This window comes from Chlorocebus sabaeus, chromosome 28 (genome assembly GCF_047675955.1).
Source record: "Chlorocebus sabaeus isolate Y175 chromosome 28, mChlSab1.0.hap1, whole genome shotgun sequence".
Taxonomy (NCBI): domain Eukaryota; kingdom Metazoa; phylum Chordata; class Mammalia; order Primates; family Cercopithecidae; genus Chlorocebus; species Chlorocebus sabaeus.
In genome coordinates this window covers 8,077,726-8,104,256 of record NC_132931.1, presented here as the reverse complement: position 1 = coordinate 8,104,256, position 26,531 = coordinate 8,077,726, and the positions used below count along the sequence as shown (strand labels likewise).

The 26,531-nt window shown below is 51.2% G+C and overlaps 1 protein-coding gene across 2 annotated transcripts in view; it reads left to right on the top strand.

Moving 5' to 3' along the window:
• The window catches only part of CLIP2 (CAP-Gly domain containing linker protein 2), a 108,357-nt gene extending 82,805 nt beyond the window's left edge, over positions 1 to 25,552 (top strand). For both annotated transcript variants that reach the window (XM_037990518.2, XM_008018317.3), the window contains 7 exons: positions 2,057 to 2,114; positions 7,795 to 7,878; positions 10,617 to 10,773; positions 17,193 to 17,352; positions 20,534 to 20,719; positions 21,328 to 21,390; positions 23,421 to 25,552. In XM_037990518.2, coding sequence (XP_037846446.1) covers positions 2,057 to 2,114; positions 7,795 to 7,878; positions 10,617 to 10,773; positions 17,193 to 17,352; positions 20,534 to 20,719; positions 21,328 to 21,390; positions 23,421 to 23,432 — 720 coding nt within the window. In that variant the 3' untranslated portion in view covers positions 23,433 to 25,552. The remainder of the gene's footprint in view (positions 1 to 2,056; positions 2,115 to 7,794; positions 7,879 to 10,616; positions 10,774 to 17,192; positions 17,353 to 20,533; positions 20,720 to 21,327; positions 21,391 to 23,420) is intronic.
• Positions 25,553 to 26,531: the final 979 nt, after the last annotated feature.

Here is a 26,531-nt window from a genome sequence, read left to right as displayed (position 1 = left end):
AACAAAACGAAACCCAGAATGTAGCATGTGGGCAATAAGTTCTCAGGACTTCAGATTCCAGGGTGCTTTTTGTCTAAAAGGAAATCTTTCTGCATCATGCCTTGAGGTCCATTGCAACAGCCTTCCTGCCCCTTCTCCCAGGGAGGGTTTTTTTTTTTTTTTTTTGTTAAAGCAATTGCTCTCCCAGGATCCTGGGCTGAAAGGAAAGGAAGAAACCCAAATTAGCTTGTGTGCACATGGCCTGATTAGCTGCTCAGGGCAGGCAGACACAGCCTGCAACTCAGGAACTGAATTCCCTGAGCAGGGAGGTTTGAGGCTGCTGTGATTCCACAGAGCATGGGGGACAGAGGCCTGAGGACACCTCCCCCAGTCACTGCCCTTCACTCACAGGTGCCCTTGGGCCAAGGAGTAGTAGTGACCTCAGAAAGCCCATCTATTGGCCAGGCGCGGTGGCTCACACCTGTAATCCCAGCTACTCGGGAGGCTGGGGCACCAGGATGGCTTCAACCCAGGAGGTGGAGCTTGCAGTGAGCCGAGATCGTGCCGCTGCACTCCAGCCTGGGCGACAGAGGGAGACTCCGTCTGGAAAAAAGGAAAACCCATCTGTTGATTTTCTATACACACCGGGGCTTCAGTCTAAATGCATACGTCCCCACGTTCAGAGGTTTAGGTCTAAGGACAACTGGATTTTTGGTCTCATGTAGTAAATATGGGAATTTAAAAAATTATTTTAGTGGCCAGGCACAGTGGCTCACGCCTGTAATCCCAGCACTTTGGGAGGCCGAGGCGGGCAGATCATGAGGTCAGGAGTTTGACACCAACCTGGCCAACATAGTGAAACGCCGTCTCTACTAAAAATACAAAAAGTTAGCCAGGCGTGGTGGCAGGTGCCTGTAGTCCCAGCTACTCAGGAGGCTGAGGCAGGAGAATCGCTTCAGAATCCAGGAGGCAGAAGTTGCAGTGAGCCAAGATCACACCACTGCACTCCAGCCTGGGCGACGGAGTGAGACTCCGTCTCAAAAAAAATAATAAAATTTTAAAAAACCACAAAAATTAGCTGGGCGTGGTGGCGGGCGCCTGTAATCCCAGCTACTCGGGAGGCTGAGGCAGGAGAATCGCTTGAACCTGGGAAGCGGAGGTTGCAGTGAGCCGAGATTGAGCCACTGCACTCTAGCCTGGACATCAGGGCGAGACTCTGTCTCAAAAAAAAAAAAAAAATTTAGTGTGTGCCTTATTACTGCATTTTATGTAAATTATGATCCAAGGGGCTTAGTTCATTACAACTAATTGAGACTCAAATGGGACTTGGGATGTATGAACAGAAGTATGAGGGGCAGAATGATGGAGATGACTGCCTACTCAGCTCTGTGCTGCCCTGATCTGCAGTGCCAGACCCTGGCTGGCTCAGAGGACAGCCAGCCTGGGCAGGAGACTGGAAACTCCTGCCAAGAGTGGCAGGGAGCCTATTGGTTGTGTTTTGACTTTTGTCATAGTGATGTGTGCCAGGCTGATTTTTTTTTCTAATCGGTCTTTTCTCCTTTGGCCTCTGAGTTTATTATTAAAAAGAAATGTTGGAGAGAAAGAAGCTAGCATTTAATGAAGTCCCTCCAGGAGGTGGCCCCAAGCACACTATGCACACACTAACCCAAAGCAGCCAATGTTTGTTTGATGGATGGGAAACTGAGTCCAGAAGTCTTGTCTCTCGGAGACAGAGAAACGAATTCCCAGGACAAATTTCTGTAGGCGTTGCAGGGAAGGAGCCATCCGTTTAATATAATAAACATTTTCAACAAAGCAAGGGTAGGAGGTATTCATGTCTAAGCTGCACGAGCAGCCTTCAGCGGAGCTGAGTGCAGAATGGGGGTCCTCTGTTGTCAGGGAGGTCAGACTGAGGACGTCTGCACTCCCTGCCACCGCAGCAAGTCCCTGAGTCCGTCACTGAGGTCCCGTTTTGTAGGGGTAGGGCGTGCAAACTGCAGGTGTGCTTGCTGTACTGGCTGGGGCTGGGGCCAAGGGGCAGAGGTGAGCATCCCCCTTACAGGGGCTCTTTTTGCAGATGATTGAGTCGAATGACATTTCAGAGGAGACGATCAGGACGAAGGAAACTGTGGAGGGTGAGTGGCCGCCGGGCCGGGCGGGACTCTGGGCTCTGGGAAGAGGCTGGTGGGCTCTGCCTTCCTGCTGGGTCACATTTTGGTTTGCATCATCTGCCATTTGGTAAGAGTCAACTCCTGTGTGCAGTGAGCTATGTACTCCTGCAAGGGAGGAGGCCAGTTTACACAGGGATAGGCATTGCACCAGCCTCCCAAGTTGCTGTCTTTTGTTTTTGTTCTTTTTAAACATTTAATGGAATATTAACCTTAATGGAATATCAAATCTTATTATTTGTTTGATTTATACTTTATTTTTATTTATTTAGTTAGTTTATACTTTGTCTATTTATTTATTTATTTATTTTAGATGGAGTCTCACTCTGTCGCCAGGCTGGAGTACAGTGGTGCAATCTCAGTTCACTGCAACCTCCAACTACCTGGTTCAAGCGATTCTCCTGCCTCAGCCTCCCGAGTAGCTGGGATTACAGGCGTGCGCCACCATACCCATCTAATTTTTGTATTTTTAGTAGAGACAGGGTTTCACCATGTTGGCCAGGGTGGTCTCGATCTCCTGACCTCATGATCTGCCCACCTTGGCCTCCCAAAGTGCTGGGATTACAGGCATGAGCCACCATGCCCAGCCAGTTTAAACTTTAAAAACAAGTCTAAACTTCAAATGGTTCAAAGGGCATATGGCAAAGTATTATCTGTTCTCTATTCTTCCCTCCCTGAAGGTGCAGTGTTAGCTTCTTTATATCCCCTTTCCAGAAATATTTTATGCAGGTACGAGCAACCAAGTGACACAAATGGTACCATACCTTCCATTCTTTCAGCTCCTTGATTTATTCCATTTAACAATGTATCTTGGAGAGGGTTCCTTATCAGTAGTACATTCTTTTACAGGGTACAGAATATTCCATTGTGTGGAGGTACCATTGTGTATTTAGCTGGTTTCCGGTAACAATCACAGATTGTTTCCAGTCTTGGTCAATTACAAAGATGGTAGATTGTTTCCAGCCTTGGTCAATTACAAACACCACTGTAGTAAATTACTTTGACTTCCATTGGGCTCAACCAATTTTAACTCCCTCCAGCTGTGGTTGAAAGCCTGTTTCCCCTCAAACTCCATCAACAAAACGTTTGATCAGATTTTGTAATCTTTGCCAATCTGCAACGTAAAAGGTGTTATCTGATGTAACTTCAACTCACCTTTCTCTTACATGGATGAAGTTAAGAGGTATTTCTATTTGCATTTTTTTTTTTAAGATGGAGTCTCACTCTGTTGCCCAGGCTGGAGTGCAGCGACGCGATCTCCACTCACCACAGCCTCCACCTCCCAGGTTCAAGTGATTCTCCTGCCTCAGCCTCCCAAGTAGCTGGGACTACAGGCATGTGCCACCACGCCCAGCTAACTTTTTTTTTTTTTTCAGTAGAGACAGAATTTCACTATGTTGGCCAGGCTGGTCTCATACTCTTGACCTCATGATCTGCCTGCCTCGGCCTTCCGAAGTGCTGGGATTACAGGCATGAACCACCACACCTGACTTTGCATTTCTATTTGTGTCTTTTGACCATTTTTTCTGATTGGGTTATTGATCTTTTTGCTGATTTTTAGAAGCTCTTTATGTATGACATTGCAAACATTCCCCTGCTTTGTCGTTTGCTTTTTGACTTTTTTGTTATGGTGGTGTTGGCCGTGCAGATATTTTAAATATCAGGCCAGGTACGGTGGCTAACACTTGTAATCCCAGCACTTTGGGAGGCTGAGGTAGGAGAATTGCTTGAACCCAGGAGTTCAAGACCAGCCTGGGCAACATAGTGAGACTCTGTCTCTACAAAAAATACCCCCCAAAAATATTAGCCAGGTATGGTGGCATGCAGCTATAGTCCCAGGTACTTGGGAAAGTGAGGCGGGAGGATCGCTTGAGCCCAGGAAGTGGAGGCTGCAGTGAGCTATGATCATGCTACTGCACTCCAGCCTGAGCGACAGAGTGAGACTCTGTCACAAAAAAAAAAAAAAAAAAATCAATACTTTTTTAGTTTTAAAAATGTATCCAGTGCTTTATTCTGGTACTTTTTTGTCCTATTTTCTATGCTGCAATCTCTGATCCATCTATAATTCATCCTTATATAAGGTGTGAGATAAGGATGCATTTTTATTTTTTCCCAAAGAAATACCTACTTATCCCAATACTATTTTTGAAAATGGTCATTTTCTCCCCCTAATCCTCACTGATTGGAATTACTAACCTTATCGTCTTTAAATTCACTTATGTAATTGACTCTATTTCTGGACTTTTATTCCATTCCAATGACTTGTTATTCTCTTTATGTGCCAATTCTATAATGTTTTAATTAGTCAAGCTTTGTCTGTGTTGTAATTTCTGGCATGGCTTGTTCTTCTCTGCTTTATCAAAATTCTCTTGGCTATTGTTTAAAAATTAAGCTGAAATTAACATAAAATAGACATGTGCAGGTTTGTTATAAAATTAACAAATGAAAAAATGAACATTGCATACAATCAAGCCATTTTAAAGCAAACAGTTCAATGGCATTTAGCGCAGTCAACAATGTGGTACACCCAGCACTTCTATCTGGTTTCCAAAACATTCTCATGGCCTGGATGCAGTGGCTCACACCTGTAATCCCAGCACTTTGGGAGGCCCGGGCAGGAGAATTGCTTGAAGTCAGGAGTTCAAGACCAGCCTGGACAACATGGAGAAACCCCATCTCTACAAAAGAAAAGAAAAAGAAATAAAGAAAAAACAAACATTCTCATCACCCCAAAAGGAGAACCCACACCCATTAGCAGTGCTTCTCCATCCTACTCTCTCCCCAACCCATCTCCCCAACCACTAATTTACTTTCTATCTCTGTGGATGTATCTATTTGGAACATTTCATGTCAGGAGTTTGAGACCAGCCCGGTCAACATCGTGAAACCCCGTCTCTACTAAAAATACAAAAACTAGCTGGGCATGGTGGTGTGCACCTGTAGTCCCAGCTACGCAGGAGGCTGAGAGAGACAGAATCACTTGAACCTGGGAGGCAGAGGTTGCAGTGAGCCGAAATCGCACCAGTGCACTCCTGTCTGGGTGACAGAGTGAGACTCCATCTCAAAAAACAACAACAATGCCAGGTGCGGTGACTCACACCTATAATTCCAGCACTTTGGGAGGCCAAGGCGGGTGGATTACCTGGGGTCAGGAGTTTGAGACCAGCCTGACCAACATGGAGAAACCCCGTCTCTACTAAAAATACAAAATTAGCCGGACGTGGTGGCTCCTGCCTGTAATCCCAGCTACTAGGGAGGCTGAGGCAGGAGGATCTCTTGAACCTGGGAGACGGAGGTTGCGGTGAGCCAAGATCGTGCCACTGTACTCCAGCCTCGGCAACAAGAGTGAAACTCTATCTCAAAAAACAACAACAACAACAACAAACCAACAACAATGACAAAACAAAACAAAACGAAAAAGAACCTCATTCTTTTTCGTGACCAAATAATATTCCATTGTATGGACATACCACATTTTGTTGATCCATTCCTCAGTTGATGGGCATTTGGGTTGTTTCTACCCTTTAGCTGTTGTGAACAATGCTGCTAAGAACATAGGTGTGCATGTACTTGTTAAGTGCCTGTTTTCAGTGCTTTGGGGTATATACCTAGGAGAGTAGAATGCTAGGTCATATGAGATTTATTTTTTTTTCTTGAGACGGAGTCTCACTTTGTCACCCAGGCTGGAGTGCGGTGGTGCAATCTCAGCTCACTGCAGCCTCCGCCTCCCAGGTTCAAGCAATTCTTCTGCCTCAATCTCCTGAGTAGCTGGGATTACAGGTGCGTGCCACCACGCCTGGCTAATTTTTGTATTTTTAGTAGAGATGGGGTTTCACCATGTTGGCCAGACTGGTCTGGAACTCCTGACCTCAAGCAATCCACCTGGCCTCATATGGTAATTCCATGTTTAAATTTTTGAGAAACTGCCAAACTCTTTTGGGTGTTCTTGCTCATTTTAACAAGTTACTTAGAATCGGCACATCTAGTTCCACCAAAATTTAAAATCAGGCTGGGCGCAGTGGCTCACACTGTAATCCCAGGACTTTAGGAGGCCGAGGCAGGAGGATCACTTGAGCCTAGGAGTTCAACACCAGCCTGGGAAACATAATGAGACCTTGTCTCTTCAAAAAATAAACAATTAGGCTGGGCACGGTGACTCACGCCTATAATCCCAGCACTTTGGGAGGCAGAGGTGGGCAGATCACTTGAGGTCAAAAGTTCATATCCAGCCTGGAGGACATGGTGAAACCCTGTCTCTACTAAAAATACAAAAAAAAAAAAAAAAAAAAAAAAAAAAGTTAGCTGGGTGTGGTGATGCATGCCTGTAATCCCAGCTACTCAGGAGGCTAAGGCAGGAAAATTTCTTGAACCTGAGTGGTGGAGGTTGCAGTGAGCTGAGATGGCGTCACTGCACTCCAGCCTGGGTGAGAGAGTGAGACTCTGTCTCCAAAAAAATAAAAAATAAAAACATAAAAATAAAAAATTAGCCAGATGTGGTGGCACGTGCCTGTGGTCCCAGCTACTCGGGAGGCTGAGGCAGGAGGATCACTTGAACCCAGGGGGTTGAGGCTACAGTGAGCTATGATTGCATCACTCCACTCCAGCCTGAGCAACAGAATGAGAACCTGTCTCAAAAAAAAAAGTTAAAATCGTGTTGGTATTTTTAGTGGTATTACATTCCCTTTATAAATTAACTTGCAGAAGGTAGAGATGTTTCCAGGTACTTGGCATCCATTCTGTCCTTTATGGCTGTGAGGAGCACCCAGGCTTGAATACACATGACTGGTGACCTAGGACACTGTTATTGTTCTCCCTGTTTTTCACTTGAGGGGACTAAGGCTGTGACAGGTTATCTAAGACCATAGTGTCGGGTCCTCTTCTTCTTTTTTTTTTTTTTTTTTGAGACAGAGTTTCACTCTTGTTGTCCAGGCTGGAGTGCAATGGTGCGATCTCTGCTCACCGCAACCTCTGCCTCCCAAGTTCAAGCGATTCTCCTGCCCCAGCCTCCCAAGTAGCTGGGATTACAGGCATGCACCACCACGCCCGGCTAATTTTGTATTTTTAGTAGAGATGAGGTTTCTCCATGTTGGTCAGGCTGGTCTTGAACTCCCAACCTCAGGTGATCTCAGCCTCCCAAAGTGCTGGGATTACAGACGTGAGCCACCATGCCTGGCCTTTTTTTTTTTTTTTCTTTTTGAGACCAAGTCTTGCTCTGTCCAGGCTAGAGTGCAGTGGCGCTATCTCAGCTCACCGCAGCCTCTGCCTCCCGGATTCAAACAATTCTCCTGCCTCAGCCTCCCTAATAGCTGGTATTACTGGCACCTGCCACCACGCCCAGCTAATTTCTGTATTTTTAGTAGAGACGCGGTTTTACCATGTTGGTCTTGAACCCCTGACCTCAGGTGATCCGCCGGCCTCAGCCTCCCAAAATGCTGGGATTACAGGCATGAGCCACCATGCCCGGCCAGTGTCAGGTCCTCTTCTCCAGGGCGGGTTACGCAGCGAGACGGCTGCAGTGAGGAAGAACTTGGACCCTGGAGGCCAAGTGTGACCCCGTCACAGAGCTCCTATGGGAGAGCCACAGCCCTACCCACTGCTGCTTTGGTCCAGGATCATTGATGCTTCTCGTCTCTCCTCTCTCCCCTAGGCCTGCAGGACAAGCTGAACAAGAGGGACAAAGAGGTGACAGCCTTGACCTCCCAGACAGAGATGCTCAGGGCCCAAGTAAGTGGTAAGTCTCCCTCCCGCAGGGCAGATGCGGGGGGCTTTCACTGGGGCCGTGCCACTTCAGTTGCCAATTGAGCGTGGAGTGGGTCAGTGCCTGGCTCAGGGTCCCCTCCCCGACTCTGCTTTGAGAAGAAAAGGGCTGGCCGGGCGCGGTGGCTCATGCCTGTAATCCCAGCACTTTGGGAGGCTGAGGCGGGTAGATCACCTGAGGTCAGGAGTTCAAGACCAGCCTGGCCAACATGGTGAAACCCTGTCTCTACTAAAAATACAAAGATTAGCCGGGTGTGGTGGCTCACACCTGTAATCCCAGCTACTCGGGAGGCTGAGGCAGGAGATTCGCTTGAACCTGGGAGGCGGAGCTCCCAGTGAGCCGAGATGGTGCCACTGCACTCCAGCCTGGGCAATAGAGCGAGACTCCTTTGGAAAGAAGGAAGGAAGGGAGGAAGGGAGGGAGGGAGGGAGGGAGGAAGGAGAGGAGAGGAGAGGAGAAAGGAGAGGAGAGGAGCAGAAAGAAAGAAAGAAAAGGGCTAGGGCCAGGTCACCTGCACCAGACAGACATGTACCTGGGGAGCAGTGAGTGGCCCACACACAGTCCATCCTATAATGCCTCCCCGCCAGATTCTGTCCCCAGAGCCCGCTCTGTGTTCTCTGCACCCTGGAATTCTACCCCGGGTTCCCTCTTTCTGATCCTGAAGACTTTCTGGTTTCTCTCTCTCTCTTTTTTTGTTTTTGTTTTTGAGACAGGGTCACACTCTGTCACCCAGGCTGGAGTGCAGTGGTGCATCTCAGTTCACTGAAACCTCCACTTCCCGGGTTCAAGCGATTCTCCTGCCTCAGCCTCCTGAGTAGCTGGGGTTACAGGCACGCAGCACCATGCCCGGCTAATTTTTGTTTTTTTGTTTTTTTTTTTGAGACGGAGTCTCGCTCTGTCGCCCAGGCTGGAGTGCAGGGCGCAATCTAGGCTCACTGCAAGCTCTGCCTCCCAGGTTCGTGCCATGCTCCTGCCTCAGCCTCCTGAGTAGCTGGGACTACAGGCGCCCACCACCACGCCCGGCTAATTTTTTTGTATTTTTGGTAGAGACGGGATTTCACTGTGTTAGCCAGGATGCTCTCGATCTCCTGACCGCGTGATCCGCCCACCTCGCCCTCCCAAAGTGCTGGGATTACAGGCATGAGCCACCACGCCCAGCCCATGGCCCTGCTTCTTGTTCACCAGAACGCCAGTGGTGGTGGGCATGAAACAGCCCCCCTTCTCGGAAATGGTTGCCACCCTCACTTCTGTCCATCCCCCAGTACAAGGAAGAATTGGTTCCAAAAAAGGTCAGTGGACCTCAGACTCCTCCAAGGTCACGGTGAAGGTGAAGCTTTTCCTCATCCAGGCGACAGCGTAAACACACACGTGTCGTCCCGCTCCCCACACCAGGAGCCCAAGCGGCTGCTGTGCTTGGTGAGGACTGATCTGTTTATTGTACCCGTTCTCTCAGGTCCCTTGCCACCTGCCTTGTAAGGACAATTGAGACCAATGGTGCTTTTAAAATTATGCAGTGGAGGCCATGTGCGGTGCTCATGCCTGTAATCCCAGCACTTTGGGAGGCCGAGGAGGGAGGATTGCTTGAGGCCAGGGGTTCGAGACCAGCCTATGAAACATGGTGAGGCCTCATTTCTACAAAACATACAAATTTTGGCCGGGCCTGGGCACGGTGGCTCAGGTCTATAATCCCAGCACTTTGGGAGGCCGAGGCGGGGGGATCACCTGAGGTCAGGAATTCGAGACCAGCCTGGCCAACATGGTGAAACCCCATCTCTACTAAAAATACCAAAAAAATTAGCTGAGCATGGTGGCGCATGCCTATAATCCCAGCTACTCAGGAGGCTGAGGCAGGAGAGTCACTTGAATCCGGGAGGTAGGGGTTGCAGTAAGTAGAGATTGTGCCACTGCATGCCAGCCTGGTGGCAGAATGAGACTCCGTCAGAAAAAAAAAAAATTAGCCAGGCGTGGTAGTGGGTGCCTGTAATCTTAGCTACTTAGGAGGCTGAGGCAGGATAATTGCTGGAACCCGGGAGGCAGAGGTTGCAGTGAGCCGAGATGGTGCCATTGCACTTCTGGGCCAACAACAGCAAGATTCCATCTCAAAAAAAAAAAAATTTGACCGGGCATCGTGGCTCACATCTGTAATCCCAGCACTTTGGGAGGCTGAGACCAGTGGATTGTTTGAGCTCAGGAGTTCAAGACCAGCCTGGCCAACATGGCGAAACTCCATCTCTAATAAATACACAAAAATTAACCAAGTGTGGTGGCGCATGGCTCTAGTCCCAGCTACTTGGGAGGTTGAGGCAGGAGAATTGCTTGAACCCAGGAGGAGGAGGTTGTAGTGAGCCAAGATTGCACCACTGCATTCCAGCCTGGGTGAAATAGTGAGACTTTATCTCCAAAAAAACCTCTGCCAGGTATGGTGGTGCACTCCTGTGGTCCTAGCTACTCAGGAGGCTGAGGCAGGAGGATGGCTTGAGCCCAGGAGTTGGAGGCTGCAATGAGCTATGATTGTGCCACTGCACTCCAGTCTGGGTGACAGAGCAAGACCCTATCTCTAAAAAAAAAAAAACCCTCAAAACTATGCAGTGGCATATGTTACCTTCATCCCCTGGGAGAATCGACATCCTGCCCAGGGCTTTGCCCTTGGATGGGACAGAAGCTCACGTGTTCCCAATCCTCTTCCTCCCTTCCCTGCCGGCTGACCCCAGCACTGGAGAGCAAGTGTAAGTCGGGCGAGAAGAAAGTGGAGGCCCTCCTGAAGGAGAAGCGGCGCCTGGAGGCGGAGCTGGAGACGGTGTCCCGGAAGACTCACGATGCCTCGGGCCAGCTGGTTCTCATCAGCCAGGAGCTGCTGCGGAAGGAGCGGTGAGGCGACCGTGGGGCCGGCTGGGTCCTCCCTGTGTCCCTGGCCTTTGCTCCACTTCTTGACATTAGCTCATGTTATCTCGGGGCAGAGAGGGGCAAAGCTGGTGGGCCAGGTGGCTGATCACCAGCAATCACCCTGTTCTCCTCTAAGTTGCGACAAAGTCTCCAAAGCCGTCACACGGTTCTCCAAGCAGAGCATGCAGAAAAGAGTAGGGCCAGGCACAGTGGCTCATGCCTGTAATCCCAGCACTTTGGGAGCCTGAGGCAGGAGGATTGAGCCCAGGAGTTCAAGACCAGCCTGGGCAACAAAGTGAGACCCCATCTCTCTAAGAAAAAAAAAAAAAAAAATTAAGCTGGGTGCAGTGGCTCATGCCTGTAATCCCAGCACTTTGGGAGGCCACGGCAGCCAGATCACCTGAGGTCAGGGGTTTAAGACCAGCCTGGCCAAAATGGTGAAACCCCGTTTCTACTAAAAATACATAAATTAGCTGCGGGTAGTGGTGTGTGCCTGTAGTCCCAGCTACTTGGGAGGCTGGGGCGTGAGAATTCCTTGAACCCGAGAGGAGGAGGCTGCAGTGAGCTGAGATCGTGCTACTGCATTCCAGCCTGGGTGACAGAGCAAGACTCCATCTCAAAAAAATAATGAAGTTTTTGTTTGTTTGTTTGTTTTTTGCCAAGCCTGGTGTTTTGCACCAGTGGTCTTAACTACTTGGGAGGCTGAGGCAGGATGATCTCTTGAGCCCAGGAGTTCCAGGCTGCAGGGAGCTATGTCGCACCACTGCACTCCAGCTGGGCGATAGAGCAAAAAACCCTATCTCTTAAAAAAAAGGAAGAAAGAAAAGATTAATGCCTCCCAAAATGTTTGGTCTCAGGGACCCCTTTAAACTCCTAAAAATTATTGAGGATCCCCAAAGAGCTTTTGTTTATTCTATATTTACCACATTAGAATTAAGACTGAAAAATTGTGAGATACGAATCCATCTTAAAATAAGAACCGAGGCCGGGCATGGTGGCTCACTCCTGTAATCCCAGCACTTTAGAAGGCTGAGGCAGGAGGATCACTTGAGCCAAGGAGTTGGAGACCAGCCTGGTAAAACCCCGTCTCTACCCAAAATACAAAATTTAGCTGGGCATGGTAGCACACACCTGTAATCCCAGCTACTCAGGAGGTTGAGGTGGGAGGATCACCTTAGGTGGGAAGTCGAAGCTGCAGTGAGCCAAGGTCTGGCTACTGCACTCCAGCCTGGGCAGTGGCAGTAAGACCCTGTCTCAAAAAATAAAATAATAAGCCAATTGCATGTAACATAAGTAGCATGCTTTTGATAAAAAGTAGCTATTTTCTGGCCAGGGCGGGGTGGCTCATGCCTGTAATCCCAGCACTTTGGGAGGTCGAGATGGGCAGATCACCTGAGGTCAGGAGTTCAAGACCAGCCTGCCCAGCATGGCAAAACCCCGTCTCTACTAAAAATACAAAACATTAGCCGGGCATGGTGGCGTGTGCCTGTAATCCCAGCTACTTGGGAGGCTGAGGCAGGAGAATCGCTTGAACCCGGGAGGCGGAGCTTGCAGTGAGCCGAGATTACACCATTGCACTCCAGCCTGGGCGACAGAGTGAGACTCCATCTCAAAAAAAAAAAAAAGTAACTATTTTCCAAAACAAAAAATATTTACTGGGAAGAATGGCATTATTTTAAATTTTTGCAAAATCCTTGAATATTGGGCTTAAAAGGAGAAACTAGATTCTTGCATCTTTTTCCATGTTTCATCTTTGCAATTTGCTCTTTTGGTTGAACTATGTTCTAAAAGTCTGACCTTACATAGATACGTAGTTAGAAAAGAAAGGAGTATTTGAATATCCTTTTCAGATCATGGTTAGTATGTCTACTAGCCCCAGGGAAAACCTATCGTACTCTGAAGAGAAGTAATGAAAATAGCTTTATTATTATTATGAAAATAGTTTTGAGCCACAGATCCCTTGAAAAGGTCTTAAGAGATCCACTGGGATTTCCCCAGACCACACTTTAGCATCCAATGAGCTAGATTCAGTCCATAGACATGGTTTGTGTGGTCCCTATGAGCCTTTAAGAAATTAGACTAACATTTAAAAATCAGAAGATGAGGCTGGGTGTGGTGCTTCACTCCTGTGATCCCAGCACTCTGGGATGCCAAGGCGGGCAGATCACTTGAGCTCAGGAGCTTGAGATCAGCCTGGTCAACATGGTGAAACCCCATCTCTACTAAAAATACAAAAATTAGCCAGGCATAATGGTACACACCTGTAGTCCCAGCTACTCAGGAGGCTGATGCAGGAGAGTCACTTGAACCTGGGAGGTGGAGGTTGCAGTGAGTCGAGATTGTGCCACTGCACCCCAGCCTGGGTGACAGAGTGAGACTCTGTCTCAAAAAAAAAAAAAAAAAATTAATTAAACAAAATAAAAATCAGATGTTACAAAAACTCCAGATTTCTCCACATTCCCTTAAAAAATGAGAAGATCTGGCCAGGCATGGTGGCTCACACCTGAAATCCAAGCACTTTGGAAGGCGGAGACTGGAGGATCACTGGAGCTCAGAAGTTCAAGACCAGCCTGGGCAACATAGCAAGACCCCATCTCTACAAAAAAAAAAAAGAAAAGAAAAATAGCTGGGCGTGGAGCACACGCCCGTGGTCCCAGCTACTCAGGAGGCTGCAGTAGTAGGATTACTTGGGCCCAGGAGGTTGAGGCTTAGTGAGCCATGATCACACCACAGACTGGGCGACAGAGTGAGACCCTGTCTCAAAAAGTAGTAAATAAAGGGCCGAGTGCAGTGGCTCATGCCTGTAATCCCAGCACTTTGGGAGACTGAGGCAGGTGGATCACCTGAGGTCAGGAGTTCGAGACCAGCCTGGCCAAGATGGTGAAACTCCATATCTACTAAAAATACAAAAATTAGCCAGGTGTGGTGAAGCACACCTGTAATCCCAGCTATTTGAGGCAGGAAAATCGCTTGAACTTAGGAGGTGGAGGTTGTAGTGAGCCGAGGTCGTGCCATTGCACTCCAGCCTGGGCAACAAGAGTGAAACTCTGTCTCAATAATAATAATAAATTCGCCGGGCGCGGTGGCTCACACCTGTAATCCCAGCACTTTGGGAGGCCGAGGCGGGTGGATCACGAGGTCAGGAGATCGAGACCATCCTGGCTAACACGATGAAACCCCGTCTCTACTAAAAATGCAAAAAACTAGCCGGGCGTGGTGGCAGGTGCCTGTAGTCCCAGCTACTCGGGAGGCTGAGGCAGGAGAATGGTGTGAACCCGGGAGGCGGAGATTGCAGTGAGCCGAGATCGCGCCACTGCACTCCAGCCTGGGCAACAGAGTGAGACTCTGTCTCAAAAAGAAAAGAAAAAAAAATAATAATAATAAATAAAATAAAATAAATAATGACAAGACCTGACAGCACAGGGCAGACTTCCAGCATGGCGGTCACCCCATCATAGTTGGGAACCCCTGCCCCCTTCTGATGGGCGTGGGCCCCCTGAGTCTCCTGGGGAGGCCCCACTTTCACTTCATTATTTTTCTTACTCCCAATTCCTAGACAGGGTCCCCCAGCCCCTGTAAGCATTTGCTTTTTTTTTTTTTCCTTTGGAGGCGGAGTCTTACTTTGTCACCCAGGCTGGAGTGCAGTGGCGTGATCTCAGGTCACCGCAACCTCCACCTCCTGGGTTCAAGCGATTCTCCTGCCTCAGCCTCCCAAGTAGCTGGGATTACAGGCGCCTGCCACCATGCCCGGCTAATTTTTGGTAAGGACAGGGTTTCACTATGTTGGCCAGGCTGGTCTCCAACTCCTAACCTCTAGTGATTTGCCTGCCTCTGCCTCCCAAAGTGCTGGGAGTACAGGCGTGGGCCACCGCGCGGGCCCAGCATTTGCACTTCAACCCAGGTTAAAGGAATCTCTTAGAAGCACAGATATCCTTTTGTAAAAGAAGAAACACTATCTCCTTTCCTTCTATACAGAGTAGGAGTTGCTCTGGCTACATTTGCTACAAATCTAGCACCTTTCTAGAAACTGTAGCCCTGCCCAGGAGAGAAACAGATGCGATGAGGCAATCTACGAATTTTCCAGAACAACACCGCCCTCTGCAGATGCCGCTTGTGCCTTTTCTAGTAGGAACAAACCAGCCAGGCCCCTGGCCAGGGTTCCAGGGCTGCCTTCCCTCCTCTGTCTCCCATCCTAAGTGGATAAGTTATTCTTGGTGCCCAGCCTTGTCTCACCTTCTCTGAGGAAGTTTTCTGCCCTGTCTCAGCCACAGGATGCCCCTCCGCTGAGTCCCGATAGAACTTTTTGGAGTTTTGAGTCTTCATCCATTGTCTATGAATTTTCGCTGTCATCTGAAGCCACATTTCCTCTTTCCCAGAGCCTGGCCTCTTGCCCATCTCCCTGCTGTCAACGGTTTCCTTCCATCCTTCAGCTCTCATCAGTTATGAGATTCCTCCCTTCTGGGATACCTTCTTTTTTCTTCTTCTTCTTCTTCTTTTTTTTTTGAGACGGACTCTTGCTCTGTGACCCAGACTGGAGTGCAGTGGCATGATCTTAGCTCAATGCAATCTCTGCCTCCTGGGTTCAAGCAATTCTCCTGCCCCAGCCTCCCAAGTAGCTGGAGTTACAGGCATACAGGCATGTGCCACCATGCCCAGCTTGTATTTTTAGTAGAGACAGGGTTTCACCATGTTGACAGGCTGGTCTTGACTCCTAACCTCAAGTAATCTTCCCGCCTTGGCCTCCCAAAGTGCTGGGATTACAGGCATGCACTACCACACCCAGCTAATTTTTGTATTTTTAGTAGAGACGGAGTTTTACTCTGTTGGCCAGGCTGATCTCAAACTCCTGACCTCAGGTGATCTGTCCTCCTCAGCCTCCCAAAGTGCTGGGATTACAGGCATGAGCCACCATGCCCGGCCAGAGACACCTTCTTTTTGGTCATTGTGCTAAGTCCAGTCCATTCTTCAAGGCTTAGCACATTGTCACCTCTTCCTTGAAGCCTTTCTTGATTGATACAGGCCACTGTGGGCTCCTCCACACTCCTGCAGTGCTTAGGATGGAGGTGGGAGATCAACTAGGAATGCTTTGTTGACAGTGATGTCACATCCACCAAACAGCAGATTAAACTAGTGGAGATTTCCTTTTCTTACATAACAAGAAATCTGGAGGTAGCTGTGACTGGCAGTTGGTTCAGGAGCTTAAGATCTCAGTGCCAACACTTTAGGAGTGCTCCTTGCCTCATGGTTGCAAGGTGCTGCTGAAGGTCCAGCCATCACATCATACATCATAGCAGGAAGGAAGAGGAAAGGGAAGGGAGCCATGCCAGCAGATTTCCTCTGTTCTCTACCTGTGGCCACCTAGTAAGGGAGTTTTCCCCTCTGTAGTAGTTGCAGGCAAGGGAAAAGGCTGGGGCACAGGGGTGTGTGTGCTCCTGCCTGTGCCCATGGCAGGCATTACCAATCAATCACTGCACTATTCCCTGCAGACCCCAAATGTGGCTGCAGAACCATTCTCATCATAGTATTCCAGGTAGCTCCTGTCAGTTGATCAATAGGTGACATGGGAAATAAAACCTATTTGACATCAGGTATTTAAAATGTCTTGCCGGCCAGGGATGGTGGCTCATACCTGTAATCCCAGCACTTTGGGAAGCTAAGGCAGGAGGATCACTTGAGGCCAGGAGTTTGAAACGAGCCTGGGAAACATAGCAAGACCCTATCTCTATTTTTAAAACAAAGATAAAATATCTTGCCTCATGAGATTTATTGGGTAAATGTTTTGGGGTTATGTGTGTGTGTGTGTGTGTGTGTGTTTTAATTAAACAAATACATTGTCTTTTCTTTAAAAAAAATATTTTTTATTTATTTTTTTTGAGATAGTCTTGCTCTGTCGCCCAGGCTGGAGTGCAGTGGCACGATCTCGGCTCACTGCAGCCTCCACCTCCCAGGTTCAAGTGATTCTCCTGCCTCAGTTGCCCAAGTAGCTGAGATTACAGGCTTCCACCACCACGACTGGCTAATTTTTGTATTTTTAGTAGAGATGGGGTTTCACCATGTTGGCCAGACTGTCTCAAACTCCTGAACTCAAATGATCCGCCCACCTCAGCCTCCCAAAGTGCTGGGATTACAGGCGTGAGCCACCGTGCTTTGCACTCCCCCCACAACAACTTTAAACAGTATTCTGGGAAAGGTCAAGTCCTCAGGACTATCCCAACCCCAAATCCTGGCCCCTCTCGGGCTTGGTTGAATTGTGTCTACTGTGGCCCCTCGTGGCACAGATGCCATCTAGTAGCCTATGTCCCCTACCAGCTGGTCAGCCCCTGGACACTTGGCAAATTGCTAGAGTGTGGGAGCTGGAGGAGCCGGGGCTGAGTGCAGTGGTTCTGTGCCTGTCTCACCCCCAGGAGCCTGAACGAACTGCGGGTGTTGCTGCTGGAGGCCAATCGTCACTCCCCGGGGCCGGAGAGGGACCTGAGCCGCGAGGTGCACAAGGCTGAGTGGCGGATCAAGGAGCAGAAACTCAAGGATGACATCCGGGGCCTGCGTGAAAAGCTGACCGGGCTGGTATGTGGGGTGGGGGTGGCCTAAAGGCAGGGCCACTAGTCCAGGTGGGGCTGGGATAACCTTGCTGTCAGGCCGTAGAGACTGGAGACCTCCTGGAATGACCCCAGGGACAGCTGAGTCACAGTGAGGATTGGAAATCTTCTAGGACCATAGGCAGGTGGAGGGACCCTGGCTAGCTGCTTTTGCAGACATCATGGCTGCCTATGTGGCAGTCTGTGTGATACAGTGCAAAGGAAAACTTCGTATCTGACCTATCCAGAGGCAGGATGAGCCAATACAGGTAATGAGCTCCCCATACAAAGGAGTAATCAAACACAAGCCAGTGGTTCCTTGCTCAGGGTCCTGCAGTGGGGCTTCACACATCAGTCACAGGAAGGAGATGAGAACTTGAAAGTCTACAGCAGGCCTGGGATTCTGGGAGGTTGAGATTTCTTTATTTTATTTTATTTTATTTTATTTTATTTTATTTTATTTTTGAGACGGAGTCTCACTCTGTCGCCCAGGCTGGAGTGCAATGGCGCGATCTCAGCTCATTGTAAGCTCCGCCTCCCGGGTTCACGCCATTCTCCTGCCTCAGCCTCCCGAGTAGCTGGGACTATAGGTGCCCGCCACCATGCCTGGCTAATTTTTTTGTATTTTTAGTAGAGACGGGGTTTCACCATGTTAGGCAGGATGGTCTTGAACTCCTGACCCTGTGATCCACCCGCCTTGGCCTCCCAAAGTGCTGGGATTACAGGTGTGAGCCACCACGCCCGTCTGAGATTTTTTTTCTGTTATGAATAGGAAGCTGACTTCACTGAGTCTGCAGAAACTGGGGTTGGGGTAGGCAGGTGATGCTGGTAGCATAGGACAGGACCATCCCCATCCCTTGGCCAGGCCTGGTGGCTCACACCTGTAATCCCAGCACTTTGGGAGGCTGAGGCAGGTGGATCACTTGAGGTCAAGAGTACGAGACAGCTTGGTCAACGTGATGAAACCGCATCTCTACTAAAAATACAAAAATTAGCCAGGCATGGTGGTGCACGCCTGTAATCCCAGCTACTTGGGAGGTTGAGGCAGGAGAATCACTTGAACCCAGGAGGCGCAGGTTGGTGTGAGCTGAGATTGCACCACTGCATTCCAGCCTGGGTGACAGAGTGAGACTTCGTCTCAAAAAAAAAAAAAAGAATAAACCATCCCATCCCCACCCCATCCTCCCATGATCAGCACTCAAGACAAGCCTGTGCCTGGTCAATGTCACGATATGGAGGGCGTGGGGTCCAGGAGGACAGGCCCTTGTCTGAGAAAGCTGCCCTGAAGCCCCCCACCACCCTCCTGCCCAGCCACTGGGCTCAGCCACTGCAGAGGTGATGGAAGGAGAGCAGGGCCCAGCCCTGGGCGAGGGGATGATGGTCCACAGGCTGGAGGGAGGGCCTCAGCCCCCCATATCCGGGAGCAGGCCCTTGGCCCTCAGTGTTCGCGGATAAAGAGCATCACTCTGGTCACACACCCAGACGGTGGCTGTCGGGGATCACTGAGTCCTGCCGGCCTTCAAGTCCTGGCCTATCTGGCTAGCGGGGGTTTGGTGGCTGCACCCTCTGTGGTCCCTGTGGCTCAACAGAAGATAAGCCCCTGGGGTTGGCATGGACTGGGGAGTCTTGAATTCCCCCAGGGGCTTCCCCAGAGCCTTGTAGGAGTGGGCAGTGCTGAGCTCAGACTCGTGCCCACGGGGCACGGGTTGGTCAAGTTTACTTGGGAACTGGCGGCCTCTGCCTCCAGGGCAGCCTCTTGTCTTGTCACCTCCCTGCACTGTGTCCACGGGAGAACTTGGGAAACCTTGGTGGGTGGGTAGAAGCCTCTTGATTTCAGGAGGGAGGTTCTGTTGAGAGGAAGTTTGGAGGGTCACAGCAGACGGCACTGGGCAGTGCTGAAGGATGGAGTCTGTGCAGGAGAGAGGCTGGCAGGCCTTGGGGCAGGTACAGCTCTGGGTGCCATGGTGGAGGTGACTATGGAGAGGAGGAACCTTATAAGACAGTTGGGCGGGGGCGGTGTAAGAAGAAGGGTGCCAGGTTCGGTGGCTCATGCCTATAATCCCACCGCTTTGGGAGGCCAAGTTGGGAGGATGGCTTGAGGTCAGGAGTTTAAGACCAGCCTGGACCTCATAATAAGACCCCATCTCTACAAAAAAAATTTAAAAATTAGCCAAGTGTGGTGGCATGCTCTGTAGTATCAGCTACTTGGGAGGCTGAGGTAGGAGGATCACTTGAGCCCAGGCACTGGAGGCTGTAATGAGCTATGATTGCACCACTGCACTCCAGCGTGCACAGTAGAGTGAGACTCAGTCTTTTTTGGGGGGGCGGGGAGGAGAGGTGGGGACCAAGTCTCACTCTGTCGCCCAGGCTGGAGTGCAGTGGCATGATCTCGGCCCACTGCAACCTCCACCTGCCAGGTTCAAGTGATTCTCCTGCCTCAGCCTCCTGAGTAGCTGGGACTACAGATGTGAGCCACCACACCCAGCTAATTTTTGTACTTTTAGTAGAAACGGGGTTTCACCATGTTGGGCAGGCTTGTCCTGACCTCAGGTGATCCGCCCACCTCAGCCTCCCAAAGTGCTGGGATTACAGGCGTGAGCCACCATGCCCAGTCTCTGTCTTTTTTTCTTTTTTAAAGGCAAGGCCGGGCGCAGTGGCTCATGCCTGTAATCCCAGCACTTTGGGAGGCCGAGGCAGGCAGATCACGAGGTCAGGAGATTGAGACTATCCTGGCTAACATGGTGAAACCCTGCCTCTACTAAAAATATGAAAAAATTAGCCGGGCATGGTGGTGGGCACCTGCAGTCCCAGCTACTTGGGAGGCTGAGGCAGGAGAATGGCGTGAACCCAGGAGGTGGAGCTTGCAGTGAGCCGAGATCGCGCCACTGCACTCCAGCCTGGGCGACAGAGTGAGACTCTGTCTCAAAAAAAAAAAAAAACAAAAAACCAGAGGGAGGGGTTCCTGGGTTCCCCACTTGGAGACAATGGAGCACCTCACAGAGGCCTGAGAATCCTCTGGTGATGCCCAGGCTTGGAACCCAGAGACAAAGTGAGGCTGGAAGATTTTCCTGCCTAGAGGCGAGACCCCCACCAACACACACACACGTGTGTGCACATGCATACACACACACACACACTCATGCGCTCTTCCACTCTCCTGCCGCTTCCAGGACAAAGAGAAATCGCTGTCGGATCAGAGGCGCTACTCCCTCATCGACCCGTCCTCGGCGCCCGAGCTCCTGCGGCTGCAGCACCAACTGATGAGCACGGAGGACGCTCTGCGGGACGCACTGGACCAGGCTCAGCAGGTGGAGAAGCTGATGGAGGCCATGAGGAGCTGCCCTGACAAGGCCCAGGTGAGCCGCGGCCGGCAGGGCCCACCAGGAGGCAAGCCACGGGGCTGTGTCCTCGGAGTCCCTGTTTGAAGCGGGAGGCAGGCTTATCTTTAAAACCGTAGTCCGAGGAGGTAGGCAGCCCTGTCCTGGGAGTGCCAGTGTGAAGGGGGAGGCAGCTCTGTCCCAGGAACCCCGGTCTGAAGAGGGAGGCAGCTCTGTCCCAGGAACCCCGGTCTGAAGGGGGAGGTAGCTGTGTCCCAGGAACCCCCTGTCTGAAGGGGGAGGCAGCTCTGTCCCGGGAACCCGCGTCTGAAGAGGGAGGCAGCCTGGCCCAGGAACCCTGGTCTGAAGGGGGAGGCAGCTCTGTCCCAGGAACCCTGGCTGAAAGGGGAGGGAGCCCTGCCCTCTGGAACCGCAGTTCAAGGGGCACATGGCTTTGCCCTGTGGGGCTTAGACTAAGAAGGGAGAAGCAGCCTTGCCCCTAGAGGCTTGGTCTTTGGGGGTGCTGGGAGCCCCAGGCTGAAGGGGTTGGAATTTGGAGCCTGAGATGGTCCCATAGGAAGACCTCGCCATCTAGTGAGCAAATCGGGAACTGCTGCCTCGCTCAGTGTCTCCCCTGACTCTTCCAGATCATTGGCAATTCCGGTTCTGCAAACGGCATCCACCAGCAGGACAAAGCCCAGAAACAAGAGGTGAGGGGCGCCTCAGCCCTCCCAGGTCCCTCCCATGCAGGCAGACCTCTCTGGAGAAAATCCTTGAAATGTCACTACAGACAAAGATGCATTCTGCAGGAAGCTTTACAATAGAGTCACTCAGGGAGGGTGCTGTTGCAGGCAAACTTGATTCTGGATTCACCCTGCCCTTTTGATTTTTGTTTTCTTCCCTTCTTAAAAAAGTTACAGGTTGGGTGCAGTGGCCCACGCCTGTAACCCCAGCACTTTGGCTGGTCAAGCCAGGAGGATCACTTGAGCCCAGGAGTTTGAGACCAGCCTGGACAACATAGCAAGACCCTCTCTCTAAAAAAAATATATATATATATATATATATATATATTTTAAAAGGCCGGGCACAGTGGCTCTCATCTGTAATCCCAACACTTTGGGAGGCCCAGGCCAATGGATCACTTGAGGTCAGGAGTTTGAGACCAGCCTGGCCAATATGGTGAAACTCCATCTCTACGGAAAATACAAAATTAGCCCGGTAGGGTGGCACACAGCTGTAATCCCAGCTACACGGGAAGCTAAGGCAGGAGAATCACTTGAACGTGGGAGGTGGAGGTTGCAGTGAGCCGAGATCGCGCCATTGCACTCCAGCCTGGGCAACAAGCACAAAACTCTGTCTCAAAAAATAGTAATAATAATTTTAAAAATTAACTGGGTGTGGTGGCGCACACCTGTAGCCTTAGCTACTCAGGAGGCTAAGGCAGGAGGATCACTCAAGTCCAAGAGTTTGAGGCTGCAGTGAGCTAGGATTGCACCACTGCACTCCAACCTTGGTAATAAAGTGAGACCCTGTCTCTAAGAAAAACACAGAAAGAGAGAGAGAACCTAGTTCTGACAGCAGAACCCCTGGAGCACAGGTGCTCACTAGAAATAGGAGCAGCGTAGCCACAGAATCTGCCAAGCTCCAGACACAGGCAGGGTTGTGTGGGCAGAGCCAGCCTCGGAGGAGTCAGTGTGATTTTGTCCTCCTGGCCTTGTTTTCTCGGCCACCCTGCAAGGCACATGGGGTCATCCCAGTTCACAGATGTGAAAACTGGCCAGGCGCAGTGGCTCACGCCTATAATCCCAGCACTTTGGGAGGCCAAGGCGGGCAGATCACTTGAGGTCAAGAGTTCGAGACCAACCTAGCCAACATAGCGAAACCCCATCTCTACTAAAAATACAAAAAAAAAAAAAAATCATCTGGGTGTGGTGGCACATGCCTGTAGTCCCAGCTACTCAGAGGCTGAGTCAGGAGGCGGAGGTTGCAGTGAGCCGAGATTGTGCCACTGCACTCCAGCCTGGGCAACAGAGCAAGACTCTGTCTCTCAAAAAAAAAGAAAAGAAAAGAAAAGAAAGACAGATGTGAAAACTGAGACTTGGAGTCTCCAGTTTAATTTCCTCTGATCTAGCCCTGCACAGGCACTCAGGGCTCTTTGTAAAACCGGCTTCTGGCCGGGCATGGTGGCTCACGCCTACCCCAGCAATTTGGGAGGCCGAGGTGGGTGGATCATGAGGTCAGGAGATCAAGACCATCCTGGCCAACATGGTGAAACCCCGTGTCTACTAAAAATACAAAAATTAGCTGGGTGTGGTGGCACATGCCTGTTACCCCAGCTACTCAGGAGGCCAAAGCAGGAGAATCGTTTGAACCGGGAGAATCGCTTGAACCAGGAAGTAGAAGGTTGCAGCGAGCTGAGATCACACCACTGCACTCCAGCCTGGTGACAGAGCAAGACTCTGTCTCAAAACAAACAAACAAACACACAAATAAAAAACCTGCTTCTTCCCCTCAGCTTCCCGTCGGCACCTCCCACCCTACCTGCTGTCTCACTCAGCCCCAAACACACAGCAGGGAGGCACTTCATGCCTCAGCGCCTTGGCACGTGCAGTTCCCTCTATGCTGGTGTTCCCTCCTCCCCCACCCGGCCCCACCTCCTTTCCTCCCTGACCCCGCTCTGACTGCCTGGCCCTCCAGGCTCTCTGAGACCCTTTCTGATGATGCTCTTTACTCTCTCTAGGACAAGCACTGACCCTGAGGGGATACCGTGTGGAGTGGTCCAGTCCACACCAGAGCCCCGCGAGGCTGCCCGGCAGCACCTCCTCCAGGCGGGAGCCGGGACTGTCACTTTGGAGACAAAACAGTGTTTGTAACAATAACGTACTCACCGCCGCGGACAATCCCCCACCCTGATCCCCTGCCAGACCAGGACGCTTCCTCAAGCCCAGCCTTCCACAGAGAGTGTGAACGGTACAGCCCCGGCCTGACCCGGGGACCTTCGGCCTGGACGCCCGGCAGCTTCTGGATTTTGTCAGTGGAGGCAGAGGGTATCCGGCCAGGACCCTCTGTCCAGAAGGAGCCGCCCTTAGGACCATCTTAGTGCCCCTGTCCTCTTTTTCTGCCGGTTCCCCCTCGGGTCTCCCCAGAGGGGCCGGCGGCAGGGAGGGGGGCAGGGTGGGGCTAAGTTTGTCCATGCAGGCACCAAGGGGGAATGTCCAGTCTTTAAGAGCCAAGTGGGGGCCCCTTTTCCGAAGCCACTTCCAGGCCAAGGCGGTCCCCAGGGCTTCTTGTCCCCACCTTCTGAACCTTCTTCAAACAGTGGTACCAGTTCCCCTCAGCCAGCCTGCCTGCCCAGCGAGGCCCCCAGGTTCAAGGTGTTGGCGGGGGCGGAGGGCAGGGGAACAGGATCTTTCTCCCGCCGCCCACCAACACCAACACACACACACCTCTAAGCTGCTGGCCGAAGATGTCACCAAGGCCAGAGACGCAGTGTTACGAAGGTTTGGAAGCCCCTCTCTTCACCTCCCACCGTGACCTTGGGCAAACCCAGACTCAGAGCCCAGGGCAGAGGCAGCTCAGAGTGGAGGCTCCAGGCAGGTCAAAGGTCAGTAATATGGTTTCCCCTGGGGTTGACCAGATGTTCCAAACATCTGCACCCACCTGCAGATGCATCTAAGCAGGTCCTTATGTACACACCACGTTCACACACACACACACACACACACACGCACGCACTCAGAGGGACCACATGTGCACAGATGACCGTGTGGGTGGGTGGCGGTGTTTGAGTGGGTGGCGGCGTTTGCTGTGAACCACGCTCAGGCCACACAGAGACACATATTTGGTTTCTGGGACTGAGACCCAGGCCTGGCAGGACTGTGCCCACAGATACTGCAAACGTTCCTACAGCCTAGAGGTGCTGTGTACACACACAAGTACACACAGCCAGGCATTCGGGGTGTGGGTGCCACATGGAACATCCCTTCCTGGTCTTGCCAGACACCTGCACAGAGCGTCTCCAGCCCCATCTCCTAACAGGGGCTAGGAGTAAGAGAAATCTCACTGCGCCCCCTGTCTTCCCCTCAAGCCTGCTAAGTTATCCCAGGCCTGTGCGTGGTGGAAAAAGCCAGCCTTGGCCCTGCAGCCTCCACCTCTCCGCTGGAGGACCGACAGGTTGCTTACCGCTTTGCACCCGGCATCAGCACAGGGGGCCCTGCCCCACCCTCCGGCAGCTCAGGGAGTGTTTTCCTGTGAGGCCTCCCCCATCAGGGGACCAGAAGGAGAAGCCGGATGCCCTGTCCCGGCATTCCCAAAACGCACAGGACACGTGTGCAATTCATAGGAACGGCCCAGGTCGCCCTCGTGAGTACCACCTGCTACAGGTAGGTGGCGCTCACGTTCCTGCCCAAATGCAGCCCATTGGGGAGTCAGAGTTGGTCCCCCCGGCCCACCTCCCAGTCCCTGTTGGCTTTTGGTAGCTCTCGCATGCAGTTCTATTAACAGCTGTCTAGAAGCGATGCTTTAGTGGCCTAACCCAGGGTCAAATACAGCTCTTTCTAGCAAAATCAGGCAGCTCTGCCCCATCTGCAGGGGCACCGATTAGTCTACTAACAGCCAGAGGTCCACCTAGCAGAGCGCTGGGAGAAGCTGAGCCGCCGGAGGTGGGCTCCTGGTGATGGGTGTCCAAGAAGCGGTTTCCCTGGGAGCTTCTGCCTCCGTGGGCCTCTCAGCCTGCCCGGTGTGGCCGCCCGGGCGTGGCTCAGCCATGTCCCCTCCCCAGGTCCTTCCTGTGCCCCTCCCCTCCCCAGAGTGGAATTGTTAAAGTGTGGCGAGTCTGTGCTCGGGACAATAAAGCTTGTGACAGGTCCAGGACCCCTGCAGTTGTCTCGTCTGCTCCTCTCCGTGGGGACCCTTGGCTTCCTGATCTCTCCCTGTTCTTGGGCACCCTGGTGCCAGGAGATGGCCCCCGATCCTGGCCTCTGCCAGCTCATTGCTTCCCAGGTAGGCACGGCCTCAGAGAGGCTGGAGCTGAAGACATCTGGGGCTGTCCTTGTCCCGGGAGAGACACCTTAGCAAGGACAGGCAGAGGACAGGTCCTGAAAGGCCGCTGGACAGGGCTGGTCCTGGGTTCACATTTGAACCTGCTGGAGGGATAAATAGGCCTGCAAAAAAAATCAACAGAAACAGTAATGGATCCGCTCACACACTTGTGATGAGTCCGATAAGGTTTCCAGCTTCAGTGGGCAAATTCTGGTTCCTGCAGCAGGCTTTCTGGAGATCAGATCAACAGCACAGCGTGTTGCAAACTTTGTGGTCAAATAGGCTTTCAAGGCCGGGCGCGGTGGCTCACCCCTGTAATCCCAGCACTTTGGGAGGCCCAGGCGGGTGGATTACGAGGTCAAGAGATCGAGACCATCCCGGCTAACAGGATGAAACCCTGTCTCTAATAAAAATACAAAAATTAACCAGGTATGGTGGCGCATGCCTGTAGTCCCAGCTACTTGGGAGGCTGAGGCAGGAGAACTGCTTGAATCCAGAAGGTGGAGGTTGCGTGAGCCGAGATCGCACCACTGCACTTCAGCTTGCCAATAGAGCGAGACTCTGTCTCAAAAAAAAAAAAAAAAAAAAAAAAAATAGGTTTTCAAGTGGAGATTCCCTCCCTGGAAGATGGAACGAGGATCTTTTTTTTTTTTCCACCAAGATGGAGTTTCGCTCTGTCACCCAGGCTGCAGTGCAGCAGCATGATCTCTGCTCACTTCAACCTCCGCCTCTCAGGTTCAAGCAATTCTCGTGCCTCAGCCTCCCGAGTAGCTGGGACTATAGGTGCATGCCACCACACCCGGCTAATTTT